Below are 13,835 nucleotides of genomic sequence, written 5' to 3' on the forward strand. Positions count from 1 at the left end.
TGTAGGATACTGAGCAGTATGCGTATGGTTCTCAATGGACCAAGCGTCTCATGTTTTCTTCGGTATTCCTTCCGTAGCCCCATTAGGTGCCCGAAGTAGGCATTAGATTCTGACCAACATACTTTCCTATGCGTTTTTCTTTTCCTATACGCCTCACAGAAAAAAATACATTGCTGTGGCGCAGCGAATTGTCGCATGGTGAAAGTTCGATTTTGATACTTCTTTTGCGGAAAGTAATGGGCGACGGGACGCTTCAGTTGCCGGATACGTTTATTGTATTATTGCGAAAGTAATTATATGGACACTCCAGGCGCATTCCTGCCGTCGCCGTCGCCCTCATGTTTAGTATAAAGTCCAAGGGTGATAACATCGTGTCCACGCGCTGCATGCTGTATGTGCGAGTGAAAGCGTAGGAGGGGAGGTGGAATGGGTGAGCCGACGGTGGTGGCTCAGTCTTGTGTGCGCAAAGGAGAAAAGCGGGGAGCAAGCGCAGCGCCTTCCGTCGCGCGCAATACATCGGGGGGAGTGGATGGAATGGGGGCGGAATCTAGGATTCTGTGAATCTATGATTGTGCAACATGTTTATTTGCCTTGTTTGACGCATTATATACAGTTACTTCTTCTTACATACATAGACTCATTGGAGACTTATACGTATACTTAAATATCTTGTTGCGAGGTTTTGTGTATACATGCAGTGAACTTTGTTTTCAGTGACACTTTTTTGTCCTTTATCAAGCCGTATTTTCGCATTTTAATATCCCATTGTATCTTTGAATTTCTAATGTACGAGGGCCAGTCAAATGAAAATGAGCCTACCCTAACCGCGCAATAATGGTTCGGTTCATTATCTGCGAGGCATGCGCGCAGGAGAACGGCATGTCTCATTTACAAAAGTGACACGCAGGTGTGAAGAGAAATGTTCTTTAATGCTCTCATACACTGGGTTGACTATGGTTGCGTCACATAATGGACACTTCAAAAGTTGAACAGCTCGGTGTCGCGAAGTTTTTGACAGCTGAAGGTATTTTCAAAACAGAAAGTAATCACCATATGACTGCCGTGTACGTTGAACACTGCATTTCATTTACCACTGTGAAGCGTTGGAGCAAACGGTTCAAAGGACGTTGCAAAGACATTGCAAGACCGGGCCAAAACCATCGTGCAATCACCCCCCACACAATTTCAAAGGTTCATGAGCTGCTGAAACAAGAACGGAGGATAAGCATCGATGAACTGGCAGACCGTCTGAACATCAGTAACGGTTCGGTTCACGCCATAATTCATGAGCTTCTCGGTTATCGGCTCTTTGGTGCGCAATGGATCCCCAAGATTTTTATCTATCACGAGAAGACGGAGAAGTTTCGCGCTGCCTTGACTCATCTGATCGGGTATCACAATGAGCATGACGACTTCTTTTTTGCAACTGTGATCGGGGACGAACCTTGGTGCCACTATATACTACGAGCCTGAAACACGACGGCAAAGCTTACAGTGGAAACATTCGAATTTACCATGCCCAAAGAAAGTAAAGGCCATCATTTCCGCTGGAAAGGTGTTGACTTTTTTTTCGATCGACAGGGTCCATTACTGATAGAATTGGCTAAATCTTGAGAGGCTATCAATTTTTTCCGATATTGTGAAACGCCAGAACGGCAGCGTATTGCAATCAAGAATGAACAACGTGGAAAATTGACGAATGGGGTCATATTGTTCCATGACAATGCCTGTCCCCACGTCGCTTATGTGGTTAATACAAAACTGGCAAAGTTCAAGTGGGAAACACTGTAACATCCGCTATATAGCTCAGACCTGTCACCTTGCGACTTCTACATTTTGGGGCAACCGAAAAAACAGCTCAAGGGAACCAGATACAGACTTTTTGAAGCAGCAACCCAAGGAGTTTTATGCGACGGGAATCACGCAACTCGTTAGTCAATAGGACAAATGTCTAAATTCTCATGAAGACTACTTTTAAATAAAGTACCCCGTTGTTGGCTCATTCATTTGACTTGCCCTCATATATCTTGCAGAACTCCTGCTTTTTATACGTGCTCTCTGTCGCGACTATAACTTCGGTGCAATTACTCACGATACACGACAAGGGACAGCTACTCCTGCGTAATACATTGGAACAAACGACAGCGTCATTGAGATTTTTCACTGGCCATTGCATATATACAAGAATGTAAGCACGGTTCTTGAATGACAAAGTTTCATTAACATGTTTGTCCTCAACTTGTTCAGTTCATTGCCTTTCAATTTTTCATATCAGCGGCATGCACTGCTTTCTTGGTTTCGAACTGATATAGTTCTAAAGTTCGTGTGATATTTTCTTTACTTAATAAATAGACAAAAAACATGGAAGCATTGACGTCAGTTATGTTGGGCACAATTTTTGGCACATACGAGTATAATATTTTATGAAAAAATACCTATTTTACTTGTATTTACAGTGCGTAGCTTTCAAGAGTTCGTTTGCGGCATCTTTGGCAATGACAATGCAGTTATTATTCATGTATTTGATCCCTCGATAAATTGTTTAGGAGGAAGCTTTAGCTCGGGCCCAATCCGACGCGGCCTATTCAGATACTTGTAAAACGCAGAAACGCTTTTCTGAGATAATCCTGCTAATCGCTTTTATTGAAATTGGTTGCATTTGAGAGAGAAAGTTAAATCCTAGTGTCTGTTGGAAACAGAACTTCGATTTAGGTCCTGAATTTTGTTTAAAATATTTTGGAAAATTCGAAAGTTTGAAAAAAATAGAAGCACCACGTTTACAAACTAATAGCTATGCATGAAGAACAGATATTATGGTTCTGTAAACGGCATTTATTATAACAGTCAAAGCGGACAAGTTTGCTGTGTCAATGTGTATCTTACGGGAATTGGTTACGTTGTGTACAAGGGTTTTGCAAAAGCCGTATTTCCTCAATACTAAATTTTTTGAAATTCACGTGTAACATATCTATTTTGGCCGCTGTAGATGTACTATTAGATGCAATTCACAGAATTGTGATATCATTTTTCATTGTTGAGTCACGGAGTTTTAAACTTGATAGTTTCGTTTTCTGAAAAATTTCAATTTCGACCAATTTTTAATAAATAATTGACCACCTAAATGAAAAATTCGAAGCCAGTAGTCACTAGAATTAAAATTTTGCTTTTATATGCAACAAACCTCCTCAAATTTGGTGTAGTGGTTGCAGGGAAAAACCAATTCCCCTTCTACATGTACCTAAATAGGAGCACCCGAGCTAAAGCTCGGGTGCTCCTAAAGGAGGAGGCTGAGCTGCAACATGCAGCTACATATATATATATATATATATATATATATATATATATATATATATATATATATATATATATATTGGGCCAGTGGCGTAGCCCCCCCCCGAACAAAATTTCTGGCTACGCCACTGATGTACAGGGAAACTACCACGGCGTCCTTGCACTTCCCTGCGATGCCAGCACGGCAATCGCAGCTCCCCGATAGCATTTGTCTGCTGTTGCTGATCTTCAAGAATTAATGTCGCCTATAATTTCATGCGTCCACACCGTAGATAACGAAGTAACTTACGCTGAGCTTCACGCATCTTGCTGGTGCGTTATTTTTCGTTTGCGGAATACACCTAGCAGTCACTTCCGATCAGTGCGAGTTCAACACTTCCCTCACGTCGTAGACGTGCCCCACTTCCAATAGACGACTTCCTTTCTCTAAATTCTTTCCACGAAAAAAGCTGTGGAGATCTTGTAATTCCCGAAACCCGGTTAAAATTAAAATTGGCACGCTGTTTCGCGCCATCGCTACGGTTTGACAGGGCGCCAAACACGCAGCGCGGGCTGCTGACGCCGTGAGTAATCCTACCACATTCGCGCAACTATTCGTCAGATGGCGCTAGGGGTCGGAAAAACAGGGCGCCGCCTAGCACTTGCAACGTGCCCATACTGCGACACTACAACCCAGCCGTACCAATTGAAGTGCATACGATGCCAGTGGGCCTTGGCACATTCCTTGCACAGCGCAAACTTGGCTACTCATTGAGCCATGCCAAGTTACTCATTTCATTGTACGGGATAACCTCTTTTATCGACGCAACTAGCAGCCCGATGGTTGGAAGTGGCTCCTTGTTATTTCGGGAACTTTGTGTTCCACTATGTGCGTGTCTTTCCACCCCTTTATACTATTGAGATTGTTTGTGAGCGTAAGGTAGTTGTCATTTCTAATGCAGCAATGGATTGGAAACGTCATGTTGACGTGCTGGCAAAGTTCTTGGCATCAGCAACGCATGCACTGCCACACTGTCATCATTTATTTCCTGGAAAAATTAAATTACAAATTTATCAGGCACTGATGTGCATGCAATAGTTGATGCACATCAACTATTGCGTGCTTGTATGAAGCACCACTATGAAAACTAACACACAGAAACTTTTTTTCTGCAGAAACCTGCAATGCAAATTATAGCTGAAGCGCCTTACTTCACCACAGCACTGCTTTTCATCAAATTCAACATTATCACAGTGACTGAGGTTTATGAATTTCGTTCATTATGGCGATAGCAATTATATCGACACTCCAAGCGCATTTCTGCCGTCATCGTGATGTTCTGTATAAAGTCCAAACACAATAACATCATCACCACGCGCCGTGCACTGTACCTGTGAGTGGAAGCTCGTGAGGGTCAGCCGACAATCACGGCTCAATCTCGCGCGTGAGGGAGGAAGGCGGGCGGAAGCACGCCATCACATACGCGCGAAGCACAGCGAGTGGCCGCCGTATCTTGAAAGCAATCTGCTCTGCGAACAAAGTGCATGCACCGAGTGCCAGGACCTTCGTATGTGCTGTGCTTTCGACATTTAATTCGTGTTAAAGTGAGAGACAAGACGAAGGTCTTTGCTCACTGCTGCTGCCATGCTTCCTAACTCTAGTGTTTTGACAGCAAGTTTCCACAGTCATCGAGCGCGATGTGTTCATGTTTACCTATGTGCACATGGCACCGTGCTTGTTAACCTTGCATCGCGACCCAGGTGTGTTCTCTGGCCTGGAGGGACAGGATGTCGACGACTGCATCAAGCTCTATGAACATGCCAGCGCTAACAACAGGTGGGACCCAACGATTATGCTCGCCAATGTCACCTTTTATCTCGGTGGCACCCCACGCGTGTGGCACCAAACACATGATGACGAAATAAGCAGTTGGGACAGTTTCAAAGAAAAACTACGGGAACTTTTCGGCGACCCCATTGGGCGCAAGGCTGCCGCGAGAAAGGCTCTTGCCTCTCGTGTTCAGTCACCTACAGAACCATACGTTTCCTACATCCTCGATGTTTTGGCCCTATGCCGTAAAGCTGACGATCATATGTCCGAAGCAGATAAAGTCGCACATGTGCTAAAAGGCATCGCCGACGACGCTTTCAATTTGCTTGTTTTCGGCAACGTGTCGACTATCGACGCCATTATAAAAGAATGCCGTCGCCTTGAACAGGCCAAGAGCCGCCGTATCTCACACCACATTGCGCGCCTACCCAACACTGCTGCTACGTCGACATGTGAGGGTCGACCACGTCAGACCACCACCTGTGACGACGTAACCCGTGTTGTTCGCCGCGAACTTGAGGCCGCCTGTTTGCCAGCCTTCTCCACGCCGCCTCCCGATCCGCCAGCAACCACCATTGCGATGATTCAGGCTGTCGTCAGACAGGAATTTGAAAACATGGGTCCGAACACCGTGTGTGCCACGTCTCGACCCAGCGTTCCCCAGTTATCTAGCGGCCCTCCTCGTCCCCGGCAGTCCTTTTCTGCCACATCTCGCCGCAACCCGTCCGAATGGCGTACACCTGATGACAGGCCTATCTGCTTCCACTGCTGTCGCATCAGCCACGTCACCCGTCACTGCCGCAACCGATGGCCACCACCTCCTCGGACTTACGCCCCCACTTATTCCCGCACCTTTGGACCTTCTGTACCTTATGCCACCCGCCGTGAACCTACTACCGCTGATGTCCCCGCTCCGAACCTTCGCTACAGCCGCTCGCCCTCACCTCGGCGCCACCAGTCTCGTTCGCCCCAACCCCGCCGCTTTTCTTTGCCGCCTATCGCCTCCCGCACCCAGCCGGAATACTAGGCACTGCAGCTTCTGGAGGTGAAGCTGCGTTGTCGACCCTGCCCTCAAATCCTCTGCTCACGTTACCTACTAACCGGAACCTTCTTGACGTTGACGTTGATGGCTATCCTGTCACGGCACTCATCGATACAGGAGAACATCTTTCTATTATGAGTGCTGCCTTCCGACGACAACTGAACAAGCTCCTCACCCCAGCGTCGGCAGGCGTCGTCCGCGTTGCGGATGGCGGTACTGTGCCTATCACCGGCATGTGTACGGCACGTGTCAGCATCGCCGGCCGCCACACTCCTGTCCTCTTCACCGTATTTGCTCATTGCCCCCACGCCCTTATTCTCGGCCTCGATTTTCTCTCCGCCCATTCTGCCCATATTGACTGGTCTTCCAGTACCCTTCGCCTCGAGTTGCCGATGCTCGCAGAACCTTCTGACGCACCCCACTGCCGCTTACGCTCCACCGGCTTTCTTCGCCTGTCGCCAAAGTCCATAGCCTACATTAAACTTTTGTCTGGCCCACCAGTTCCTGATGGCGCGTACCTCGTCATTCCTCTGCCCGAGATCCCAATACAGTATGACGTCACCGTGCCTCACAGTATAGTTACTATTACTGCGAACCACACTCGCATGCCTGTCAGTAACTTTGGATTGGCAAAGCAAATTCTACCGCAAGGTATTTGCCTTGCCACCATTGATTGTCTCGGCGACCAATACATGGCAGCGTTATCGACCGATGGTTCTCGCGACCTTAGCATGCCCATCGCGCCAGCCTCGAGCGTCGATCCCAACATAAAGAAAATGGTTGCGACGGACCTGTCCTCTACGCAGGCTGAAGACCTTTGCGAAGTATTATCGTCCTACCGCGATATTTTCGACTTTGATGATCGCCCTTTAGGCCGGACGCTCACGGTCAAGCATCGCATTCTTGCTGGCGATGCTGTGCCTATTCACCGACGACTGTACCGAGTTTCTGTGTCGGAACACCGAGTAATTCAAGATGAAGTGAACAAAATGCTCGATAAAAACATCATTGAGCCTTCATCGAGTCCCTGAGCGTCACCTGTGGTGTTGGTTAAGGACGACACGTGGCGCTTCTGTGTAGATTACCGTCATCTGAACCGCATTACAAAAAAGGACGTCTACCCGTTCCCACGTACAGACGACGCCCTTGACTGCCTCCACGGTTCCAGATATTTCTCGTCTATTGATCTTCGTTCGGGATATTGGCAGATTGCTGTTGACGATATGGACAAAGAAAAAACCGCCTTCATCACACCTGATGGCCTATACCAATTTAAAGCAATGCCATTTGGATTATGCAACGCCCCCGCCACCTTTGAGCGTATGATGGACTCCTTGCTCCAAGGTTTCAAATGGTCCACATGCCTCTGCTACCTCGACGACGTCATCGTCTTCTCGCCAACGTTCGACACTCACCTTGAGCGTCTCACAACTATACTTGATGTATTTCGAAAGGCGAAGCTGCAACTTAACTCATCCAAATGTCGTTTTGGCCCCCGACAAATTACTCTTCTGGGCCATCTAGTTGACGCTTCCGGAGTACAGCCTGATCCCGACAAAACTCGCGCTGTCCGAGAGTTTCCGGTTCCGAAGACAGCCGCAGACGTTCGAATTTTTGTAGGGCTCTGCTCGTACTTTCGTCGTTTTGTTCCAGATTTTGCGACAATTGCTAGGCCCCGAACTAATCTTTTGAAGAAAGGCGTACAATTCTCGTGGAGTACTGCAGAAGCCACCGCCTTCTCTCGTCTTGTCACTCTCCTAACCTCACCACCCATTCTCGCCCACTTCGACCCTGATGCCCCTACAGAATTACGTACAGATGCCAGCGGTCATGGCGTAGGTGCCGTCTTAGCCCAGCGTCAGCGTGGCAAGGATCGCGTTATTGCTTATGCGAGCCGCCTCCTAGCACCATCGGAGGGTAACTATTCCATTACGGAACGCGAATGCCTTGCTGTTGTGTGGGCGGTTGCAAAGTTCCGTCCTTACCTTTACGGTCGCCCTTTTTCCGCAGTCACTGACCATCAGGCACTTTGCTGGCTCTCATCGCTAAAAGATCCTACAGGCCGGCTTGGTCGATGGGCTTTGAGGCTACAATATGGATCAAGAAATTAGCTTGACTCAAGGAAGTGTAAAAGGCGACGGTTAATCATTTTTTCAAAAAGTTTGCAAATGGAATTTGTGAGGGTGATTGGGCAGTAACTTGTTACTAAAGTGGGGTCCTTGCCTTGTTTCAGAATCTGAACGACAAGGGCTTCTTTCCATGCAGTCAAGGAGGCTCTCAGCTCGGTAATGTTAAAAGTCAGGTTGTAGGATTCGTTCTGTCTGAATTTGTGGTCAATATGCCTCAGAATAAAGATTAGCGGCGGCGGCGGCAACAGCAGCAGCAGCAGTCTAACATGTCCAAGGACGGACTGACCCATGTTCAACTGCTGTTCACATGGAACCCTTCTCCACTTCAGTCCTCAAGGTTCTCACTTGAGTATTTGCTACTACCACCAAGATCTGCGCCAGTGGCGGCTCTAGGCGGGCTCACGCCCGACACCTTCAACGTCCACCGCTGCGGCCCACCTACTCGTCGCGGCTTAGCACCCCCACATTTCGTGCTTTTCTGCCGGCGACGGCCGGGGATAGGCGCGACGCTAGAGCGCCATCCATTTTCGGGGCTAGTTGCTTCGGCAGGTGAGTTGTTACACACTCCTTAGCGGATTCCGACTTCCATGGCCACCATCCTGCTGTCTTAAGCAACCAACACCCTTCATGGGTTCTCATGAGCGTCCCGACTCGGGCGTCTTACCCCGGCATTTGGTTCATCTCACAGCGTCAGTTCTGCTTACCAAAGTGGCTCACTTGGCACTCTCATCGCAGCGGGAGGCCTCAACCTAGAAGGCCTCCCGTAAACCCATTGAAAGTTTGAGAATAGGTTGAGGACGTTTCGACTTCAATGCCTCTAATCATTCGCTTTACCAGGTGTGACTGCTCTCCCATCGAGCTCCAGCTATACTGAGGGAAACTTCGGAGGGAACCAGCTACTAGAAGGTTCGACTGGTCTTTCGCCCCTATACCCAGGTCGGACGATCGATTTGCACGTCAGAATCGCTTCGGACCTCCACCAGAGTTTCCTCTGGCCTAGTCCTGCCCGGGCACGTAGTTCACCATCTTTCGGGTGCGAACGCGGCGGCGGCGGCAGCAGCAGCAGCAGCAGCAGCAGCAGCAGCAGCAGCAGCAGCAGCAGCAGCAACAACAACAGCAGCAGGACGAAGGCCTCTCCCTGCGATCTCCAATTACCCCTGTCCTGCGCCAACCGATTCGAACTAGCACCCCGAAATTTCCTAATTTCGGCGCACCATCCAATCTTCTGTCATCCTCTACTGCGCTTCCCTTCAATCATACCTGATGACTCATGTGGTCCTTCGCATCAGAGTTGAACCGCTAAAGAGCAGGACCAAGGTTTGGGCTTCGTGAGATACGCTGGAAGGTCTTCAAAAATCCTTGTGGTGGCGTTAGGCGTCAGTGTCGGCTTTTCATGCTCCAGAGACATGGCGTTGCTGTTTATATTGAAATTGTAGGCAGTGATGATGTCCGAGGCGTCAGAGTGTTTCGCACACACGTGTATACTTGCATTCAAAGTTAAAACTGACACTTTCCTGCTGCAATATGGCCCGTTTCCATTTCTCGTGCTGGTCCTTGTCACTCCAACACATTTCTGGTTGTTCCATTTAGTCGGAACGGCACCCCGGCATGCAACAATTGTTCCACATCGTCGTCCCAGCCCGCGAATTCAGCTCAACGGTCAAGAACTCAAAAAAAGGCACAACACATGCACAGAACGCACCATATCAATCATTCGTGTCGCACAATGCAAGCGTTTCAGTACGCGAACGATGCCCGCTGAGGCACAGTGGTGCCATGGCATGGCAGCTTTGAGCAGTGTACGAACCTCTCCTAGAGTGTAATGGCGGAGTTTCGTGACCATAAAACATGGAAGGACTCTGCTTGAACTCGTGTGCTGCAAGTGCATACCTTGAAAGAAAATAAACACATGACAAGCTGTCACCCTCATCTGTTGGAATACTGCTTCCAAGAGACTATGAAACTGCATGTACTATGTGGCATCTGCTCTCCCCAGAAGGCAATAAGGTTGCGGATAAACATACCATGGAAGGTTGCTATGTGGCTGTACGTTATCTTCCCTGGCTGGCTGACAAGGCTTTGGCTGCAGTGTGCTAAAATGTTGCTTGTTATTAAGAAAAATGTGTTCACTAGAACATAAGCACGGCAACTAGAATAGGCAAAAGTTGGAGGAAAGGTGTGTGCCCAACCACTTTCCACATGAGAAGCCAAAAGAATGCTCACCTTCTGCTCCCTCTGAGCCCCCTTAGGGAGCACATTCTGCTTCTTCTCTGTGTACACACGCTGCTCCTGTCGGTAGGCACGCATCAGCTGGTTTGTTGGATCATCCCCCTCATCCTCCTTTGCATCACACACTAGAGGGCACACAATAGTCACTACATTGAACCACCACAGAAACCACTCTTTCACCATTTGTTTCCAAGAAAAATTTCAAATGGAGGCCGAGGCAAAAAACATGTTTGTGAGTGACAAAGCTCTAGTATGGTGTACTTGAATGGGGCAGTGTCAATCGCGTACCTAGCGCGTGAAATTTAAACATGTTGTGCAAAACTTTCTGCATTCATAAACTAAAATTCTCTCAAACCAATTGAAATTAATATATTTCACAAAAAACAAACGCTGCAAACTGTTAGGATACATCAATAATGACTTCTAAGCTTGCAGATTTCCAAACTCAGATCATGCAGTGTTCCTGATTGTCTGCTTAGCGTTTCAGTTGCACAAGACAAACAAACATTCATCTACTCGTTCTATTTGGTAAGCATACATGTGTATTTAGTATTTCGAAACACTCAATGATAAGAAGCCTGGAAGGAGCACCAGGGGAGGTATTCTGTAAGAGTCGACCTAGTGGGCTGTCCATTTCGGCCTTTCCTGATTGGCTAGGGCTGCTCATCTCCTCGCTCGTACAGCTGCATCCAATCAGCAGCGGCCGAAATGGACAGTCCACTAGGTGGACTCTTACACAATACCACCCCTGCACTGTGCCTGGTGGGTTGCATGGGATTCCTTTTATGTTGCACGAGCCAGAAGGGCAGTTGCCAGGTTTCACTGTAGAAAACAAACGCGCACTGACACCAACACACGAAAGCACACAAAGATATTTACAAACCCAGTGGTTCCCGTTGTGGGGTTCTCACCCTTGCTCTTGGGACAAAGGAACGACAACACAGCAGTGCAAACAATCACGAGGGCATTTATTCCCCCTTTCATAGACTAACGCCTGCTAGCGGAGTTGCTATCCACGAAACATGCCGATGGGCGCGCGACAAATCGCGGAAGTCCGACTCACCGCGACCGGATAGCGAGCGCATATGTTCGCCCCATGCTGGACACCAACACCTGGCCGTTCGCGCGTATGGTCACGCGAATGGTGGCGTGTTCGAATGATTGTGTTCGTCCGTTCCGAGGTAGGCCTCACGACACGGTCTCGCAGAAGTATGGATCGGTGCACGCGCGGAATGTCTGCGCCGCTTGCCAAACCCCGAGCCAAAGAGGAAGAGCCTTCTCCGTTCCGCGCTAGAGTAACCTGTTGTTAGGTGCCGTTAGCAGAGCCACACTCGCGCCATCTCACGATGCGCTTCAACCACAGTGACTGCAGCGGGCATCAAGCCACGCGGCGAAGCCGGATTACAGGAGACGAGAGCCATGCGGGAAAACAACATATCAGGGGACGCGTGAGAGTCGCGCATCGCCACATCCCCCCAACCTTAGATTACTACATATTCCGGCAAAACATGTCACACGGTCTAACATCAATGCATGCTTCGAACAAGGTAGTATATGTAACAGTGGCCGCGCCAAGGAAATGTCCACACGCTGTCCATAACATGCGAGCCGACATTGCCCTTGGGGTACACCGCTGGCGTCCACTGGTCACAGCAGCAGCTCTGCAGACGCGAAGGCACGATTCTCAGCCAGGACTCCGTAAACGCCGACGCAGTAGTTGCTACGAGCAAGCGTCGCTCGCACCGACGCACCCTGCTGGCAAGAGCCGCCATGCCGCCATAGCTGTTGGTGACCGCCGGCTCTTTTGTCCGCCGCCGAGGGTTGCGAGCTGGATACAGGCGGCCGCCGAAGTCACTGCGCCGAACTGGCCACAGCATCACCATTGCCCGAGGTGGCTCAATCGTAGTCCGGGGCAGCAGTGCAGATGATGTGCAGGTGACAGCAAACCAGGGGTGACTCCACTCACGCTGCTTACACTCAACGCACTCGGCAAACACTAAAGCAGTGCAAGGGAGAACAATTCTGCATGCGCATCGCCCACGTAGTACAATGTTCAACTCGGCTAGCGAAAGATCAGGCGGCTATTCAGATGCTAAGTTCACGTGAACGAAGCTCGCTTTCTTGAGTCGAACGAGTAATTTCAATTCGTGCGAGGCTAACTAGAATGAGGGAAGCAAAGTGCAACACCTCAACACCACGGTCCACCAGGTTGTGTCTCTCCACGTGCAATAGGCAGCTTCGTAACGCCTTAGGCCTAAAGCGTCGCTACCCTGACAACAACCGCCATAAAAAAAAAACCAAAATGGGCACAAAACAGGCAGCCGCGACAAGACGTCAGCTCTGTTAGGTGGTCCTACCCCGCTCGTTGCACACAGCATCCGAGCTGACGGCGCCCACCGTCCCAGACGGTGTCGGAGCGCCCGGTGCCAGGCCGCAATACCAGTCAGCCTGTAGCGGCACCCGTGGCCCGCGGCCACTTGGCTCCCAGAGCCGCGACTTCATCAGAGTCAAAGAGATAGAAGAAGCTATTTACATAAGAAATTCAAACCACCTATGAGGCTTCGGTACTCACTCGCTTCAAGCTTGCCAATGCTCTGCGGGCGCTAAGCCTCGCTCTCCCAGGATGTAAACCACGTGGCTCTCGTACCGACGATTGTCATTTAAAAACATCATTTGCGAAAAGGCTTAGCAAGTTGAAAAGTTCAAACACTACAGCCAGCGTCGCCTCACCCATGAAAGCACGCCGCCAACGCTAGCGATCAAAATTCACGCTAGCCCTACGCTTCGGTTCAAACAAAGGTCTCGACCGAAGCACTGTTAAAACTATCGTCCGATGCCCCAAGAGGTCCACGTTAGGCAGCCAGATGCGGGGTTCTCACCCATGCTCTTGGGACAAAAGAACGACAACACAGTAGTGCAAACAATCTTAAGGGCATTTATTGCACCTTTCATAGACTAATGCCTGCTAGCCGAGTTGCTATCCACAAAACATGCCAATGGGCGCGCGACAAATCGCGGAAGTCTGACTCACCGCGACCAGATAACGAGCGAATATGTTCGCCCCATGCTGGACGCCAACTCCTGGTCGTACGCGCGTTTGAACGTGGCCTCGCGAGACGTTCTCACAGAAGCATGGATCGGGGCACGCTCAGAAGGGTTTGGGTGCGAGCTAGTTGGTACGGATCATTCATATTTAAAACAGCGCCAAAAAACACGGAGTAGAGAGTGAAAGAAGGGGAGAGGAAGGCGAGTCATCGTTGGTCAACAACTGCTTCGCATGTATCAATAACATTAAACAATATAAAAGAAACTATAACATGGTGGACACAGGCCA

At 49.2% G+C, this 13,835-nt stretch overlaps 1 protein-coding gene across 4 annotated transcripts in view; it reads right to left on the reverse strand.

Annotated features, from left to right (window-relative positions):
• The window catches only part of LOC135916715 (spliceosome-associated protein CWC27 homolog), a 315,399-nt gene that overhangs the window by 36,369 nt on the left and 265,195 nt on the right, over nucleotides 1-13,835 (reverse strand). For all 4 annotated transcript variants that reach the window (XM_065450158.2, XM_065450157.2, XM_065450159.2 and 1 more), the window contains one exon: nucleotides 10,496-10,626. In XM_065450158.2, the coding sequence (XP_065306230.1) occupies nucleotides 10,496-10,626 (131 nt within the window). The remainder of the gene's footprint in view (nucleotides 1-10,495; nucleotides 10,627-13,835) is intronic.

The sequence above is a fragment of the Dermacentor albipictus genome, chromosome 3 (assembly GCF_038994185.2).
Source record: "Dermacentor albipictus isolate Rhodes 1998 colony chromosome 3, USDA_Dalb.pri_finalv2, whole genome shotgun sequence".
NCBI classification, from domain to species: Eukaryota; Metazoa; Arthropoda; class Arachnida; order Ixodida; family Ixodidae; genus Dermacentor; species Dermacentor albipictus.